The sequence below is a fragment of the Cebidichthys violaceus genome, unplaced genomic scaffold, assembly GCF_023349555.1.
Source record: "Cebidichthys violaceus isolate CVI_PGR_0920_01 unplaced genomic scaffold, fCebVio1.0.p SCAF_102, whole genome shotgun sequence".
Classification (NCBI taxonomy): domain Eukaryota; kingdom Metazoa; phylum Chordata; class Actinopteri; order Perciformes; family Stichaeidae; genus Cebidichthys; species Cebidichthys violaceus.
The window spans coordinates 577,762-597,290 of record NW_027176266.1 but is presented as its reverse complement, the minus strand read 5'-3'; the positions used below and the strand labels follow the sequence as shown (position 1 = coordinate 597,290).

General features: G+C 42.2%; 1 protein-coding gene across 1 annotated transcript; it reads right to left on the bottom strand.

Annotated features, from left to right (window-relative positions):
• Positions 1 to 9,927: 9,927 nt before the first annotated feature.
• LOC137887093 (transmembrane protein 230-like) lies at positions 9,928 to 17,839 on the bottom strand. Its single transcript, XM_068729881.1, has 4 exons — positions 17,729 to 17,839; positions 14,058 to 14,165; positions 13,479 to 13,601; positions 9,928 to 10,834 (listed from the first exon to the last, which is right to left on the bottom strand). Exons 2-4 carry the CDS (start codon positions 14,157 to 14,159, stop codon positions 10,694 to 10,696), a joined length of 366 nt encoding a protein of 121 aa, XP_068585982.1. The 5' UTR covers positions 14,160 to 14,165; positions 17,729 to 17,839; the 3' UTR covers positions 9,928 to 10,693.
• Between the last annotated feature and the right edge of the window lie 1,690 nt (positions 17,840 to 19,529).

Genomic DNA, 19,529 nt, shown 5'->3' with positions numbered 1-19,529 from the left:
GGAGATAAGTTGAGCTGATGGGAGAGCGTGAGCTGCTGCAAGGCACCGAGGAGTGCAACTTAAGTCAAGACGCTGCGACCGATTCATCCCAATGAAAAACACCTGCTTCCGTTTTTATCAACTGTGTAAACCAGAGTGGAGGAAATCTACATGATAGGTCGGATTTAAGACACACACACAGTGGGCATCAATCATGTTTACCATCACTCTCCTATGTAAGACACAAAATGAATAAATAAATTAGTAAATGCCACACATTCTGTTGGGAGATCTCGTATCATGCAGGCCATTTACAGCGGGCCACAGCTGCTGCTGCTGCTGCTGCTGCTGCTGCTGCTGCTGCTGGTGGTTAAGGTCAGATTTGACAGGAAATGGGTCTGATATCAGATGTATACCACCGCACACCACCGCAGCGTCGCCTGCTTCAGCCCACTCACATCCATAACAACATCTCATTAGACTGAGTTAATAACACCACAGCGCACCCATCTAAAGAGCAAAGGTTTCACACACTGGTAGGCAAACACCGAGAAGTGTGCCGCGCAGATACTAGCTCTCTGGTCCACGTGCGCAGAACACTCAAACTGTGCTTTGAGTGTGTGGTTCATTCCCTCCGGCACAGCGGTCAACGCAAGACTACAGGCAGCTTTTGTTGAACAACAACTGCTGCAGCTACAAGTGGCAAGTATTGGATGATGCTGAATGCAAAAACTACTGTTATGCATTTAGCGGAGCTGAAACAGTAGCACAAATGAAGTAATAGCAATTGCTGCAGAGACGGCGTCATTTTTGTGGGCCAACCCTGAAGGTCAAGGCCTTTACACACCGGGGGCGTGGCGAACAAACACACTAAACAAACACACTAAACACTAAAATGCAAAATAGTCAGCCTGCAAATATTTCGTATCAGAACTATTCATACCAGCAGCATTGCAAGATTGTCTTTAATAGCAGTACTTTAGCAAATGAACGTGGTAACTTGCCACCACTGCCAGTGTGGTAGTGGTGGAAAATAACTCACCGATCAAATACAGTAACCTCCTCTCTGCTAATGGTTTAATTTGTGATTGTGGTATTGAGGGACAACTTGTGCTCCTCAATGCAAGGCACAACAGCAGGGAAGAAGTGAATTTTTAGCACCAGCTCCAATGACAGCTCATAAAACAAGAAATGAGTCGGGGAGGGGAAAACAACCCCACTATTAGTTAAGATTTCTTTCTCATTAAATTGGAAGTTACCATTTCACTGACAGCACCTGGCTTGTATCATTTCCTGCTGTGAAAGGTAATGTAATTAATTTCTTTCATGCCACAAAGTGCAATTGTCAACATTAGCATACAGAGTACAATACAATACAGCTTTACTGTCCACCAACAACACTTCGGCAGTATAGGTGATTGCAACTTTAAGACATGATGCACTACAGGCAACATTTAAAGCAATAACAACATCACCTCATTCCAGGCATGAATGACATCGAATCTGATGTTAAGTACCACTGAAATGCAATCTAAACGGTGCTTTATCTTTGCAGTGCTGTATATTGTCGGTTTGAATTTGGAAATAAATGTAGGACTCCTACATGAAATGGTATGGTTACTAAAAATGAATTTAAGGGTCATATATTAGTTTATCTTTGTGAACCTTCTTGTGCTTACCTGCTCTGGTTACATGTGCAGGTATGAGTTCAAAAGGTCCATTATAAAATGACTAATAGATTTGTGTGGTCATATAATGATGTCCTTGCCTTCCTCAGTGATCTCTCTACCCTTCCTGAGTGTGATCAGTAAACACACCCTCGTCCCAGCAGCCGCACAAGCCATATCTGCTCTCCCTAACCATGAGGCTTTTACGGGCCTTTTTTTTTTCTCTCTCTCTTTCATGGCTGGGGCAAAGTCTGAACCGGTGGAAAACAATTACGCAGGCTGTCAACAGCTGCAGTGCCTTGTTCCAACACACTCCCATGCTTCAGCAAACAGCGCGGCGTACACAGATTTTCCACAGAATCAAAGTGAAAGTCAAAAAATAAATAAATCCCCAATCTGCGGCGCGTCTGCTGAATACCATCTATTCCACAGACTTCCCCTGCCCTTCATGCAAAGCAGCACAACAAAAAGCTCATCCAGAACTTATTACATTTGAATTAGGCAGGCGAGTGTTTACAGAGACCGAGCCGTCAGGCACGCGAAAGTTTCGACATTATGATTGTGTCGTTTCTCGCGGTGGGCGAGGGTGAGATGGGCACGCACCTGTTTGGCACATGATGAAGACATGCTCAGCATCTTTTCCTCACTCTTCATCGACTGCCTCTCGTTAACTCAAAAAAAAAAAAAAAAGAGTGGCGACGACAAGGATTGGATGTCGTGTAACGGTGTTCATCGTGTAACTGATTAAAGAAATATAACCAGACACTTGGGCTCTGCATTTGGCCTCCAAATACAGACAGCTATAGATGCAAAGAAATGTTCTTTATAGTTTTATTGCTCTGACAAGGTAAGACTTATTTGTGCGTCTGGCAAAATAACAAGGCAATAAAAGTAGAACGGTGATAAAAAAAATAAAAAAAAATAAAAATTGTCGAGAGAAAGGGAGCAGGGAAAGTGTGGCAAACACAGCAAGAAGAAAGATGAGGCGGAAAAGAAAAGCTGCAGGATTTTTTTCTGTCATTAAATGTGAGACAAAAACTCACAGAACTGCCTAAAAAAGCGGCCCGCGCAGGTGAAACGCTCAGCCATGGCAACGCAGATGGTCTCTAGACATTGCACCTTGGACGTATTTCTTTTCCTCCCTCTGACAATGCACACAAACACAGTGACAGCGCAGCACTCTGGGAAATGTTTAAAGCTCTAATAAATGAGGCAGTAGCTCACAATGGAAAGCGTCCTGTCTCACGCAGATTCATCAGCCGACATAAATAGAAATGTCAGTGACAGGCGTGCTGTTGAAAGTCTGTGTTGTTGCCATTTTAATCTGTGCGGGGAGAGAAATGGGGGACCAGTTGATTAATCGCGACCGAGGCACACTAACAGATTTGTCAACAGTTCTGCCTCCTCTTTCCCCAACACACTTGAAGGCAAAAGATAAAAAGGGACTCCTGCATATTTGTTTTCTCATCAAATTCCATCTCTTCGGCGTGAGACGTTGGTTTGAGTCTATGTCCTTTATAATGTGCTAGGTGCTGATGTAGGCAGCTACAGGTTCTGTATCCGGTGGGGAATCTGAATCTCGGGTAATTGTTCAGTGGGTTAAGATGGATTCAAGGCTGTTTGGATCTGCCAAGGCAACAAAAAAAAAAAAAACACCAGAAAATGGTGTTTCTCTTTCACTTTAAAACCAACAACATCTTAATGAAAACCATTCCTCCAGAAGGCGGAGCGTACTCCATGGATTTACGTTGACGCTTGGACAGTTTTAAAAAAAAAAAAAAGAAGAAAGGATCCAAAGTGATGCAGCAGAACCGGAGATATGATCTCTTTCCTCCACATCTTTCTGCCTTCATTCCTTCCTTCTGACGCCTAAATGAGGGTGTGTAAGCCGCCGGCCTCGAGCAGAGATGGTCTGGAAAACTCCTTTCTTACTCCAATACTTGTCATCTTCAGCTTGAGTCATTGACTCAAGTGACATCAGTGATCAGATTTCGTGCAGCACAAAAGCACACAAACATAGTGTACAACTGTTCCCCCTCTCTTTAACTTCCTACAGAGCTGAGACTTGAGACCTGGACTCGTTTCAGGCTTCTATACTATACCATGCATGTTTGGTATGTTTGGGTTGTCTCAAAAGATAGTTGACAACTGTTAAGAGAAACGCCAGTGGTTATTCCAAAGCCAAAGTCCAGAGACATGTCCATCAACGGCCCACTGGAAGGCAGCCGGTCATAATTCTTCTGTCGTGAGGTTTGGGCCAAACTTTTACAAAGTGACCCTTCGACTCACAATACAACCAATCAGAATATGGCGTGCAACGACACAGAACACATTTGCCGAGGCGACACGGTATGCTTAACACCCTTTGTGAATTAACTGATGGAAGACATTGACTTGGCTCTTCTTGCATACTACTTTCCACCCTAGAACTACTGTTCAACAGGTATTCATCGCATAATGATACGCATCAAAATTAACATTGCACAATAGGGCTGCAGCAACAATTATTTCTATTACTGCTTTGCAGCAATTAATCGTTTCTGATCAATAAAATATCAGAAAACTGTGAAATATGTCCCTAAAGCCCTAGGTGATGTCTTCAAATTGATGGTTTTGTCCGACCACCACTCCTATACCAAAGACACTTTGGTGCCATTTTTTTTTTTTTTTTTTTACAATCACATATGAACTTTGGATTTTACTTTTGGCTCCCTAAAGATGCAGCGTGAAAAACATTAAAGTCAGAAGTGAGGTTTGACATATTAAAAGCAGGCGGCGTCCACTTCCTATATACAGCCTCTGGTTAAAAGCAATAAAAGAGAAGTAAGGCTGAGACTCAAAAGGCCTTGTACCGTCTGACAGCTTGAATACTTAATCATCAAGCCTTTGTCTCAACTAAAAAAAAACCATCAACACAGCTTGTAAATAGAATTCAGTGGTCGCAAAGCTTTGAAATGTGCTTAAAAAGACTTTGAGACTTGACCTGGAATCTTACCTTTATGTCTAACATATTCCAGTAATCTAAATTTGCTTCGAAATCTCTCGTCAGGGTGCTGATTGCCAGATGTCTTTCACACCTGAAAATAAAAACGCCGCTCGCTGGCATTCATCCTGCTGTCACCCACCTCTGCAGCACTAAATGTTATTGTGATTAAGTTACTTTAGCGCTGAAGTTTTCCCCCCACAAGGCGCTACATCATTTTGTCTGCCCCCTGTGAGTGCTCATTTTATTTTGTCATAGCTTGCATACGGCTTAGAAAAGCCCATTTTCAAATTCTAACAAAAGCTTCCCATCACAATAGGAACCCTCCGTGTGGCTCGGTTTGATGTCCACTTAAGAGAAAATAGGACAGACCGAAAGTGGGAGAAGAAAAAAGGGGAATATAAAGAGACTTCCACTGTGTGGGTATTGCATCTCTGCACAGAGTACTGACATGAGGTATCTTTTTTTGTGAATCAGACAGCAGGTATTGGCAATTCAAGATGAAAGCCACAATCTCTAATCTGTGAAATATTCTTTAGTTGTACACAGCAGAGAAAGGATGTCAGGGATTAAAAGCAAAGGTGGGGCAATGTCACTGTATTGGACATCACAAATAGGCTACATCAAAGTCTCGGCTCTAAAGTCCCTGTTCAACACGGAAGAGTTCCAATTTAAGACAGAATAGTTCCAAGTCAACACAGAATAGTTCCAAGTCAACACAGATCAGTTCCAAGTCAACACAGATCAGTTCCAAGTCAACACAGAATAGTTCCAAGTCAACACAGAATAGTTCCAAGTCAACACAGATCAGTTCCAAGTCAACACAGATCAGTTCCAAGTCAACACAGATCAGTTCCAAGTCAACACAAAATAGTTCCAAGTCAACACAGATCAGTTCCAAGTCAACACAAAATAGTTCCAAGTCAACACAGAATAGTTCCAAGTCAACACAAAATAGTTCCAAGTCAACACAGATCAGTTCCAAGTCAACACAGGATAGTTCCAAGTCAACACAGATCAGTTCCACGTCAACACAGAATAGTTCCAAGTCAAGCACAGAATAGTTCCAAGTCAAGCACAGAATAAAGTCAACACAGAATAGTTCCAAGTCAACACAGATCAGTTCCAAGTCAACACAGATCAGTTCCAAGTCAACACAGGATAGTTCCAAGTCAACACAGGATAGTTCCAAGTCAAAACAGATCAGTTCCAAGTCAACACAGGATAGTTCCAAGTCAACACAGAATAGTTCCAAGTCAACACAGATCAGTTCCAAGTCAACACAGAATAGTTCCAAGTCAACACAGATCAGTTCCAAGTCAACACAGGATAGTTCCAAGTCAACACAGAATAGTTCCAAGTCAACACAGATCAGTTCCAAGTCAACACAGAATAGTTCCAAGTCAACACAGATCAGTTCCAAGTCAACACAGATCAGTTCCAAGTCAACACAGAATAGTTCCAAGTCAACACAGAATAGTTCCAAGTCAACACAGATCAGTTCCAAGTCAACACAGAATAGTTCCAAGTCAACACAGATCAGTTCCAAGTCAACACAGATCAGTTCCAAGTCAACACAGGATAGTTCCAAGTCAACACAGGATAGTTCCAAGTCAAAACAGATCAGTTCCAAGTCAACACAGGATAGTTCCAAGTCAACACAGAATAGTTCCAAGTCAACACAGATCAGTTCCAAGTCAACACAGAATAGTTCCAAGTCAACACAGATCAGTTCCAAGTCAACACAGGATAGTTCCAAGTCAACACAGAATAGTTCCAAGTCAACACAGATCAGTTCCAAGTCAACACAGAATAGTTCCAAGTCAACACAGATCAGTTCCAAGTCAACACAGATCAGTTCCAAGTCAACACAGAATAGTTCCAAGTCAACACAGAATAGTTCCAAGTCAACACAGATCAGTTCCAAGTCAACAGAGAATAGTTCCAAGTCAACACAGATCAGTTCCAAGTCAACACAGATCAGTTCCAAGTCAACACAGAATAGTTCCAAGTCAAGCACAGAAAAAGTACTTATTTATGACAAAGAAATGTTAATCATATTCCATTAAATTATCAATAATACCTCTGTGCAGTTATGTGTAATGCCTGAACCGGATGTTTTGCTTTTACCCGTCTGTTTTTTGTTGACAGCAGCAGAGTCTTTACATCTCAGTCTGATAATCTGAGGTATCATCTGCTGTCTGTCTGCTGCTCTTCACTGCCACATGCACCGCTCCCTAAAGATGGGGCGATGCGATTGGCTGCCGTCAAATTGATTCAAAGCATATCCGTTGTCAGGAAAACGAAGGGCTTTTACAACATCATATTTTTTTCCTGTTATATAGGATATAAAATCATTCCAAATCATAAATCCGAGTGATGTCGACCATGACAGGAGACAAGCATGACTGTGTAAAAACAGCAGAGACTCAATATTAAGATGGTGTATCTCTGGCGATGTTGTGTAAAGCAACTTGCAGCAGAGTCTTTTGGTGAAGCAGAAATACATTTAATCGCCATTTTATCAGTCAGATGAGTGTGAAGGGGTCCTACATGAACACTTTTTCTTCCAAAGTTCGAAACTATTTGGTTATTTGACAAGAGAAGTTTTCCTTTTTGTATCGTCGCTATTCTCGCTGGTTTGAAGTGGGCGGGGATCTTTATGAAAAGAGTGATGACACATACTTTGGCAACATTTGAATCAGATCCTGATCAAACCACGGCCACACACTACCCAACGAAGCATCTAAGTTAACCTTTTGAGCGTAAAACTTTAAATAACGCACACCTAAAGATTAGATTTTTTTTTTTTGTTTGCAAGCTTCATCATGACTATCAGTGTTGTAAAGAACTTCCTGAACATTTGAAACCAAGCATCCAGGGCCTTTAAAAAGCCAATCCCATGTTGGTTTTACATGACCGCCAATTTGACTTGTGTTTTATCCCAACGTTCTGACAGTTGTTGGTTTCCAATTCATGACATTACAGTTTTACAGAGACTCTCTGGACACGGCTAATCCATCAGAATAAACCAATTTATTAAAATTGTAATAAACTATATTCTGAACTAACACAGTCTGCTCTGGGACACAGCATGCAAAAACACTGGTATGGACTCAAGAGAGCTTTGCAGGTGGTAATTTGCATCTACTTCAGACAGCTTTAAGTGTCGCACGTGAAGTGTTTTCTGGCTCGACATAATTCAGGTGGTTGTCAGTCTTTCTCCTCCACATTAAAAAGTAATTTCCACCCTGTTGACGTAAACTTTACGGGAAATGTTTCATTGTGGAGAAACTGCGCTCATCTGGCACCTTAACAGACTCAATCAAACCAGAGATGGAATTTGAAATGATTAAATGAACCTTGTCTCGGGGAAGTTATGAGAATAGTTCTCTCATAATCTGTGAAATGAAGAAAGACTCTTGTCACAATACGAAGTCAACAGCACCAAGAGATTCCACATTCTGTGTCTGCCTCTACATGTTGTATTGGATCTTATCAGCTCAGACTCTGCTCCTTTTTCGAACCACCAACGACTAAAACAACAATAACACAGCCCTAGTTGGTATTTCGGAGGCTTGAAACGGTCGTTGAGAAGTTGAGTTCAAGCTCCACAAACTATATGCTAATTTCACAATCCATATTATAATACCCCCCCCCCCCCCCCCCCCCCATAAAATGTCATGACTCACGTTTAAATGCATGACACTGTTCCGAGGATTGAGAGGAAATTTCGCACTTATTTCTCATCCTTGTCAGAGCTGCTGGAAGTCAGAAACACTTTCAGACTCATTAAGTACTGCTGTCTTTTTGTATTTATTACTGATCCTACCTGTAGCTCGGTGACTGGCGGTCGCTGAGAGATTTCCTTTTCTTTTAAAAACTCATCCTCCGTATGTTCAACCTGCAGGTCGCCTATCTGGTTTGCTCTAAGCGGGCCTCGAAATTGCGAGGCGGCGCAAATTACCTGAAATTCGACCGGTTTTTTTTCTTCTTTTTAAACCCCCGCCGGCAACAGGTGCTCATTTCACGTACAGGTGACAGTGAAGCATTGACCCACTTCGCTGCTCCCTGGCTGAGCTTCCTGAGAGTCCACCCCCTCCCGTTCGTCCCTCCTCTGGCCGCTGCTGATGTGTTCTTGTTGTGTTCAAAAGACTCAACACCACATTAAACTGGAGTTACCACCACGGCCATTTAAGCCCTTTAATATTTAAGCCGGTGCAGATTTAAATATAAGAGTTTTGTTTGTGCAGGCAGAGGATGAAAAGGCGATTCTATTTTTTATTAGCCCTTAATCCCCCTGATGGCACCCAGCTTAGTGGTAACCACAAGAGGGTGTCCTTTACCTGATGTTGGTGGCCAAACCCAAGAAAGATGCTTCCTTGGTGGAACTGTGAGTCGGAATAAACATGCGTTTTATTACGAATGAAGTGAAAACGGCGGCTTCTGATATTATTCATGGGTGCCACCCTTCCACAATGACAATGAAGGAAACTGCAGCTGGTTTCGTACTGTTGTTTTGCTGCTGTGAGGCTGTTGATTTCTCAGAGTTTCTCATAGCAATCAAAAGTTCCCTTTCTGTTTTTGTGAATGATGTCAACCATTACACAGAAGTGATAATTTATTTCTTACTTACAATAAAACAAACTGCCTGTCCAACATTTAAAAATAAAAAGGCATTTGTGTGATTTGTTTGCTTTTTTTTACTTTCTATTCTATATTCATGTTTTTGATTAAGACAACGAGATTAGAAGGAAGGAAAGAAGTTTGAGATCTATTTTTTTAGTTTGTTTTTTTTGCTTTTTAAACTTTGGTGTGTGTGTGTGTGTGTGTGTGTGTGTTACAGTTAAAGTTCAAGTGCCTTATTACCACACGGCTGATGGAATTAACCTCAGTACAGATGGAATGGCTGTGACAGTACACCACATACAGCATCTGTGCAAACATAAAGGGCAGAGCACACTCCATACATATTTACAATTAAGCCGACGTTTGTGTTTTTATCGACGGCACTGGAAAAGATTCTGAGATTTCCTGTGAGACGGTGCTTTCAGTGTTTACGGAGGCCAGTTTGCAGCTTATGATCTTTGATTTCTTTGTTGTGTGCACAGATGTGTTTCCGTACCAGACAGTAGTCGATAGTGACAGGATGCTCTGGGTTATGTATGTGTAAAACCCCTGACTGACTGTTTCCTTGTTACCTTAATAGTTTATTTCCAATGTATCTCCAGTCTGCCGTCAGAGTCATGTTCCTCAGTGCAATCAAGAATCACAGTAACAACACGTTCAGACTCGAGATCACATTTCTACTTTTATTCATATTTCTTTCTTAATCAAGCAAATGCATGTAAAAAAACACATCTTTCTGTGATATTCAAAAACAAATGAATATGCACAAACAGCAATACTTCATACGGAAAGTAATACATTCCAGTCAAAAATAGACAAAAGTATACAATCTTTGGATAGTACTGCAAATATAATCCTTCGGGAGAAATACAGCCTCCCGGCCAGCTTTGCATAAAATCATAATGGACTACGGCCACAAATAAATATTTGTTGAAGACTGTAACTGAGCTGTGCAACTGTGCAAAGACCACAAAGCGTCCCAGTCGTCCAGGTCGTCCAGGTCGTGGACTCTCTAGCAGTAGTAAGTCAAAGGCCTCTGTGCGGTCTCCAAAAATGTCTCCCCACTCATCCACGGTTTCTTTAGCGTTTCGTGAACGAGGCTGCTGCACTGTTGCAGGCGAGCGACAGGTTCTCATTAAGCGTTTGGTTTACGATTAGGTAAGGAGCATATAAAGCCTCTAAGGTTCACCAAGCTGTTTTGTGTGGAGGATAATACAACACGGAGCGTCGAATAAACAACGAAGAATAATAATACAAAAAAATCAGCAAACACTTTTAAAGTCTCCACAGCAAGAACAGCGACGTGAAGTTTTGCCACATTTGCTACATTCATCCAGAAACTCAAAGCAAAACAGCAGGCAACGGTCTCAGGGTGGTAACAGAGCGTGGCAAAATGGAGGGCGACTCTCCACCAATCAGCAGCCGCCGCTCGGGCTCAGTCGCCAAAATCTGGGATGTCGTCGTAGGAGTAACCCCGGTAACCCTTGGCGGCGTAGTAGGCGATTCTCAAATGGTAAAACCCAGGAAGGAAAACGAGCAGTCCTATGATGATGACGGGAATGGTGCGGTCCGGGTGCTGAGAACACAAAGAAGAGCAGGAGGAGGGAGTGAGAGTCGGTGATGAGGGGTTACAAGAAGACGTGTTTTTGTATTTCTACGCTTGGGAGGAATTTATCTACTTTAAGTGTGAATCAGGCTCCCTGTTTACTCGCAAACATCAAAGACAGGAATACGCTGCACTTGGTGATGAACGGCAGGAAGGAAGCACCGCATCGAGCTTTAACATTCTTATCTCCGCGTCGCCTGCCAGCACCACTCAAACCTGCTCTGAATGGGGAAAAAGGGAGCGCAGGAGACGCGGACGTGATGACTTCATCTGTCTGAGATCTGGTTTCCTGCAAATCATTAGTCATCTCACATACGGGGGGGGGGGCGGCGGCTTACCACCAGGAGGAACGGGCACAGGTGTTTAATTTCACCACCAGATGGCAGCCTTGTGCACTGAGTTGCTGTGGCCCTCCCAGAGACGAGAGGGATTCTTCTTATCGAGGAGAATTGTTTTTGGAGTTTGACTAAAGGCACTTTTTTTATTTATGTATTTTTTTTTTCTGGACCTCCAACCGCATCTCATGGTATACTCAGTAGCAAGTGGACCTTGTGTTGAGTTTATCCAATAACATTGTCTGTTTTTGTCATTTTGGGGAACTGATCCTTGACTTCAGTTTTTATATTTTTCTTATTCCTGAATTGTTTTGCCGTCATAAATAAGTGATTTAGCGAAAGGTTGTGTGGTTCAACATGGGTGTCATTTTGCCACTGCAATAGTTGACTGTGTTCAAAATGTATTTTCACAGTGCTCTGTGCTGAAGACCTTGACGTTGCTCAAGTCTACCAAGAGACACAAACAAAAACAAAAACAGAAACAGAAACACACACACACACACACACACTCTCTCTCTCTCTACAGCCAAAATCAAAAAACCAATGAAACAACTTTCTTTCAACCTAAAACTCCTACAAGGCCTTGCATTGGAACCTTCCTCTATCCACAGCTTGAACCTTGTGTAATTTGTGGTATTAGATATGCTATTTCAACTCGCGTGGGCTAATTGGCAAGAAGACTGCTGAAATACTCTGACGCTGCCTTCATGGCAGATCCAATTTTCTGCAAATACAATCTGCAGACTGGGTGGAAAAAAAAAAAAGCAACAACACAAACACACATTCCCATTAACCTCCCACTGGTAATTACAAATACAATATGTGCCGGCGTAGAGTCATGATGTTAGGACGCAGAAACCGCAGCAGGGGATCTACCGGAGTTGGCACTTCCGAGCTAGGACATATCAAAATCGTTAGTTATATTCACACACACACACACACACACACACACACACACACACACACACACACACACACACACACACACACACACACACACACAAGACCGTCGAGGGCCAGGAAAAATGAGAGCGCGGCAGAAAACTGGCAGCAAGGCAATAAAATGCCGGGACAACAGTTCAACTAGAGATTTTTAAAAACGAGATGAACTCGACGCGAGTATTTAATTACTGCACGGGTCGACATTCTGGAGGCCGCGTTGGCTCTCTAGACGTGTCAAAACTAGGGCTGGGTATCACACCGAGGTACTTTTCTGGTACTGACTGAAATGTTTTCATACCGTAGCACCAAACTGTCAAGTGCCCAGAGCTGGTTTTAAACGTCCGGACAGATTAGCTGCCTTGTTTACTTCTCCTAAATTGAAATAAAAATGTTGCGGATATTAGGATTTTTTTTTAGTGATGCAATTTTCTTGAGCGGCTGCTTATGTTTAGACAGCATTTCACATCTAATCATCACTTGTAGAAAAACATAGTTATATTACTTAAAAAACTCTTTTTAAATAAAAATTTGAACACAATCATCTTGATGGCAAAAAATGAAGGATTTATGGGCCGCGTTGTTACGTCACCAATGCATCTCTACTATGTTCCTGCACTCACAGATGAATTCACTTATCAAACCATTTGTTACATAAACCCTCGTAAAAGCAAAACGATCTCGATATTTTTTTGTTATAAACAGATATGCAATGATGATTTCTGGGTAATATGCATATGTGTGTGTGTGTGTGTGTGTGTGCTTAATAACTGGTAAATATGAACGGCACAGCCTGGCTCTGTCCAAAGGTAACAACGCACAACCCCCCCCCCCCCCCCTGTAAACCCGCTTCAGTTTTTGAGCGGATTAACATATATTATATGTATTAATTTGTGAGTCTTGGGGGTGTTGGTGGGTGGATTTTGTTACCTGCCTTCAGAGGTGCTTGGCGACACATTTTGTAATTAAAAACAGAAAAAGGTAAATAAAAGAGCGTCTCTAGTTCACACATAGGAGCAACATAAAAATAGATGTACCTTCCAAGCGAGAAATACACTCGGAGCAGACAGGAGGCGGGCAGCTCAGACAGAAACATTTTAGTCACAAATGGATTTTCAGGAGAACAAGCCTGACGGGGTATTTACTGTCAGTTTTAAGGAACCCAAACATTATGGGGGAATGTGACAGGCCTCACAATAAGCTCTTTGGCAGCAGAACAAGAAATTGTATTTCAATTGATATACTAAAGACACATTTCAACTGCAGTCCAAGTGTACTGACAGCACATCTGTAATTTGCCATTTTGAACAGACTTTGAAGCGTTAACTGACTAAACTCACCTCGACCTTTATGATTCCTGACAGAAGAAGGGCCCCGAAGATTATCAGTAGGGAGCCAATCAGAAACAGGAATATTGCCAGAGCAATCGCCTTGTACGGGACCTTTGGCGGGCTTTTCTTGAACTGTGAAGCGTTCAATTGTTGGGACAAAAACACAAAGACATTTAAGTGGTTTTATTCCACCATTATGATTAATCATAGCAGAAACTGTAGCTTGCCTCAACAATTGTAAGTACTGTACTTTCATAATGAATATTAGAATCATTTCGGTTCGCATCAAAACAAAATTAGCCGGCGGTAACTCCGAGCAAATACTGTCAACAGACACAAAACATAAAAGGTGTTATCACACTTGTTCTTTTGCACGCAGAAACTAATAGCTGGTGTAATCTCTCTGCTATAATCACAGAAGGCTTTTGGCACATCACCAGGAAGTCATTAATATGGATTTATCTGAAAATGATTGCCTGTAGTGGTATTAGGGTTAATAATTACCAGGCTCCTGGCCAAACCACAGAGCAGACTGAGACATCAGAGACAATGTCAGGTTCACCGCGAAGAAGGACACACGCCTCTCACCTGTAGGTCGATGTAGCCGTCGTCATCAGCAGCCAGCCGTGAATACTTGACCTTGTTGTTAGATATTCCAGCACCCAACATATTCCCTCTGGTCGCCTTCATTAGGGGCTGTTTGGACGGAGAGACAGAGAGGTAATCATTCAGAATGTCTCCACGGCGCTCTTTGACTGCTGTAACCTGAGCTTAGATCGTTTTTTGTTTTTTTTAGCAGAAGGTGCTCATCCCCTCTTGTCATTTCCAGTGTCGCTTCTGCGGGAAAGTGTAAGCACTGAACTGGCCTATTCATTCAGCGCCGGACACAACTTTCCGACGTCCACTTTCACTGAAACAAGGGCCAGGCCACTGGCTGTCTCTGTTGACAGCCTTTATTAGTAAAATGGGAAGTTCGCAGCACGCCGTCTGAGCGGTTCACTGTAACTTCTGATCTTTCTGCTTTTCCACAAATGTGTTTTTCTACAAAAACCTGCCAAGAAACTGGGGCTATTTACAGTCAGGGACGACCCGCCTGTCACACACAGAGAAAGAAAGAAGAAAATTACCACAACGCTGATCTGCCCCGGAGGGACTCGGAGAAGTGTGACGACACACTGCGATCTGATCTTCCTTCCTTGAGTTTGTTTATGTTGGAGATATTTGGCTCTGTGAATAGTCGCACATGAGCAACACAACCCCCCCCCCCATCCTCCCACGGCAGACTAAACCCAGGAATAAAAAACGTTGTTCCAGCTTGAACAGGGCACGGATGAGCTTTTCAGAAACATTCTGTTGTGTTGCCGGCAGCCGTCACATCAACTCGCCGCAGAGCCCTTCGCATGCAGGAGAGCTCCAGGTTACGGCTCTTGTGAAGTCGCAGCGCTCGCTGCAGAAAGGGAATGCTGTGGATTTAGCGAAAATGGGAGAAAAAGTGTTTACGAGAGCTTTTCTGGATGTCCCTATAATTATCTGAGAAAAAAACGAATGCTGCTTGGAAGCTACAAATACGTGGGAGTGTTTATTAGTATTCATCTGGGTTGGTTTAAGGGAGACGGAACCTTTTGTGCAAATACTTCTCCGCAAGATTGTTTCAGCTGAAGAGCAGCATTCTTCCAAAGGATGTTCCCTGATCAGTTGTTGTTGTTGATGGTGGTGGCAGAGAGTGCTGTCTCGGGTGTTCAATCGTTTTTGATGCAACAGACCTGTGTGAACTCACTCATTGTGAAGAGGCCTGCAGGACCCCCCCCCCCCCCCCCCCCCCCCCCAACAAACTGTCAACTTGACGACAACCTGAATGTGCTTTACTGCAAGTTTGACGAACGCACATTCACATCACGATGTGCGTCGAGACAGAAGATCAGGAAGGCGCCGGCCCAGACCCTCCTTTCTGAGAGTCTGTGCTGACCAGCTGGCCCCCCCATCTTCACACAGATCTTTAATGGATCACTGGAGCCGTGTGAAGTCCCGCCCCCCCCCCCCCCCCCCCCCCCTGCTTCAAAAGCTCCACTATCATCCCGGTCCCCGAGAAACCTTCCATCACAGAATTTAATGACTGCAGGTCATGCAATCCTTCGAGAGACTGGTGCAGGTCCACTTGAAGAGCATCACAGGACCCCCGCTGGACACCCTGCGGTTTGCCTACCGGGCAAACAGGTCAGAGGATGAGGCTCTCAACGTGGGACTGCCCTACATCCTGCAGCACCATGCAGGGACATACAGTATGCACGGGCCTGGGAGTGGGACCTCAGCTCGGCGTTCAACACCAACATCCCAGACATCCTCTGCTCCAAACTCACCCAGCCTCTACCCGTCGGTTCATCACAAACTTCCTGACAGAGGGGAGGCAGCAGGTGAGGCTGAGGAAAATCACACACAGCATCCGGACCATCAACTCCGGGCCCCCCCAGGGATGCATGCGCTCCCCGCTGCTCTTCTCCCTCTACACCAACGACTGGCCCTCAGGAGACCCGTCTGTTAAACTCCTAAAATGTCCTAATCATCATCCTCCTCATTGCATACCGCATCCTGGTATTTTTGACATGTTGCATTTGACATACAATGAATTGGGATGTACTAAATATTTTTCCCAGATACTAAATAGTTTGGTCGTGTTGGTATTGGAACACAGTGTGTCGGCTGCGGAAGCCTTCAGGTTTCTCTCACAGGCCACCAGCTTGGACGCCATCAGAGAAAAAAGGCCCAGCAGAGGATTACTCCTTGCGCCAACTCAGCAAGTTCAACCTGCCTCAGAAGCTGCCGATCCAATTTTACACTGCAATGATTCACTCTGTTCTCTGCACATCCATCACTGTGTGGTTTCCGATCAGCCACCAAACGGGAAAGGGAACAGACTACAGCGAACAGTCAGGAGGAGTGCAGAAAAGAAATCACTGGCGCCAGGACGCATACACCCCCATCCCTGCAGACCCTTCACAACCTGGTCACAAGCTGTTCCAACTCCTCCCGTCTGGTAGGAGCTACAGAGCGTCATACGCCAACGCAACCAGACACTAAGAACAGTTTGTTTCCACAGGCCGTTACCCTGATGAACACTTAACACCTGTCACCAAGGAACACTAACTGTGCAACGACGCTGTAACACTAACATGCCGCTGTACCGGTCAACTACAGCCTATGTTTTGTCATCTAAATACACGCTGTTTTTTAACATGTAATTATCATCACTGTCAAATCTAAGCACACTGTGTTTGCTGTCAAGTCCGCCCTCAACCAGTTACACTAATCATTCCATATTTACTCCAACAAACTATATATATATATATATATATATATATATATATATATATATAAAATTTATTTATACATCTATATCTATATATATATAATTTATTTATTTATTTATATATATATATATATATATATATATATATATAAAAAAATGTATTTATATATATATATATATATATATATATATATATATATATATATATATATATACACATATATATATATATATTGCCCATACATCCTACAATTGCACGCACACATGTTATGGTATGTTTTAAAGACTAATGTTGATATGTTTTTCGGCCAATGTATTTCTATGCAGTTTTTTTATTTTATTATTATTGATACACAATGCAAGGATTTTGTATTTCTACTCCATTACTACACCCTTGAATCAGCATTTTTACACCACTGAAGTCATATATGGGGATGGGGTTGTTGTACTGGACTTGTGACGCAGTGAAACCCTGGCTTCCCTAAATTACGTTAAGCTCGTTTAATCTTTTAATGCGTGACAGGTTTTGTATAAGGCACTTATACTTCTATGGTACTTATGGTACGTCGTCACGTAAAGATGCATACTATTACGACTAAAGAGAATAGTTGTGGTTCGTGCCCACAAGTGTAACGTCACGTTAAGTTTAAATTCACAACCCTTCTCTTGCTATCTAGGTTAAATCATGTAACGTCACATATGGCTAATTACAGGCTAATAAACAAGTAGCTTCTGTGCATTAAAAACATTATGTAGCCGAGTTTCTTCAGATGAAGCTGTTCACTGCTGGGTGAACTGCTTAGCTAACCTGCTTTGTTTACTTGTAATACTCATACCTAATTAGCTGGAGCATTAGCTTCTTAGAAGTTACGCTATCAAACTCGAGCTAACGTAACACGACACGCACGAATAGCTTTAATGAAAAGCTTGTTTCTTCTGCTCGGTCACCTCTTACCTTCACTCGAGGTTTAATTGACACCGTCGGTGTCGTTATCTGTCGCGGACTGCTCCTCTACGGTGCCACATCTACTTTTGTTTTCATTGATGGCAATCTGAGTCAACTTCCTTGTTTTCGAGCATTGCGCATGCGCACAGAAATCTTCTCCTGATCCTTGTCCCGTTGAAGTTCCCAGGCTTCAAGTGTAAGACTTCCGTCCAGAAGAGCGAGCTGATAATCCAATCCCACCCTGTAGAAATATTCACTTGCAAGTGAAGTTTTTTCATCAAGAAATCCACTACATTAAAAGTGCAGATGTGGACCCATCAAAAATAAAGGTTTTGGTTAAATATTACCATTGGAAAATTATTGTTAATGAAAATGAAAGCAATTTAATGCTGTGCCAGGTTTATATAAAATTGTATTGTCTTGTATTATTATTCAGAAAAGTGTAAAGTAAATGATAAGACATAAAGTATCTCAAAACTGCACTTCAGTACAATAGTTGATTAATACTTTATGTTCTTAATGTAGTTGGTTATCAAATACTTTATTTCAAAACTACAATAATAACAGAAAAAATAGCCTACCTGCTCCAACAGTGTCAGTAAAATAAACAGAAATTCTTATTATGGGATTTGTCTTTCCGTCCAGGACTTTTGTCTGTTGTCTTCTCTGTCCTTATGGCCACTCTCCTCTCCGTGGTCTTTCACTGGTCTTCTTCACTCGTCCTTCAGCGAATTACAGAAAATTGACAGATTCAAACATTTTCAGCAATGCACAATTTTGTTTGCTTTCATTTTAAGATGCCAAGCATGAACTATTAAGTGCATGATGTCCTCGCTTGCTGTGTCTTTTTATCTCAGATGTATGTAATCCCACAAATGTATCCAGAGAACTTGAAGACAAACAAAGGTAGCTGAAGGATATGCATCGTCACACTCCACTCAAAATTCCAGACATGCGGTCCTTCAAAAAAAAACCCGTATCCTTGTGTTTGTCAGTACTTTTTTCTTTATAATAGATTTCTATTGCACTCTTCTTTATTTGAAGCTTCATACCTTTCCTTTTTTTTTTACTTTAAATTTAGTAAATACATTCCTGTCTATTTGCTGATTGGCTCTGCAGCTGTGTGGTTAAGTGGAAAGTAAATGGCACTGCACTTTCAGAAAAAAGATCCTTCCCTTTGAGCTCTCTACAAAGTGGATTGCCTGTTGTGACAGTCAGTCACATTATTAATAAAAACTGATGATATTACTAATGTTTTTGTTATGAGGCTGTAAAGAGCTGTGAGAGAAAACATTCATTTGCTATTTACACCAGATTTGTATTCTTTGTACTGTGACAACCTAATGTGCACAAATAAAAGGACGACTCTCTTGTTAAACCCACACAAACTCTTTTGTATTTTGAAGCTCTGGGATAGAAAACAGATATATAATGCAGCCTGTGTTCTGTATGGAACCTCCATCATCTTGTAGTGAGCTACTTTGTGTCCTGATAAGTGAATGCGCCAGCAGAGAGGTAGTTCATTATTTTTGTGATTTTCTTTACCATATTATCTGGTGTCTGCAACACATCTCCATAGAACAACAATCTCGAATTGTAGCCTACAGACATATTCATTTGAATACAAACATGTATCAATCAGATTAGAATAAATGCAGTGTGTTCCAATGAAATCATATCAACTGAGGAAAAATATGACGAATGATTGCTTTGCTGCTAAACTAATCTTTACAGCCGTTGTAGACTATCAAGGGCATTTAACTAAAGTAACCTAATTCAAGTACCACAATATTAAAGCATCGTCACTTGA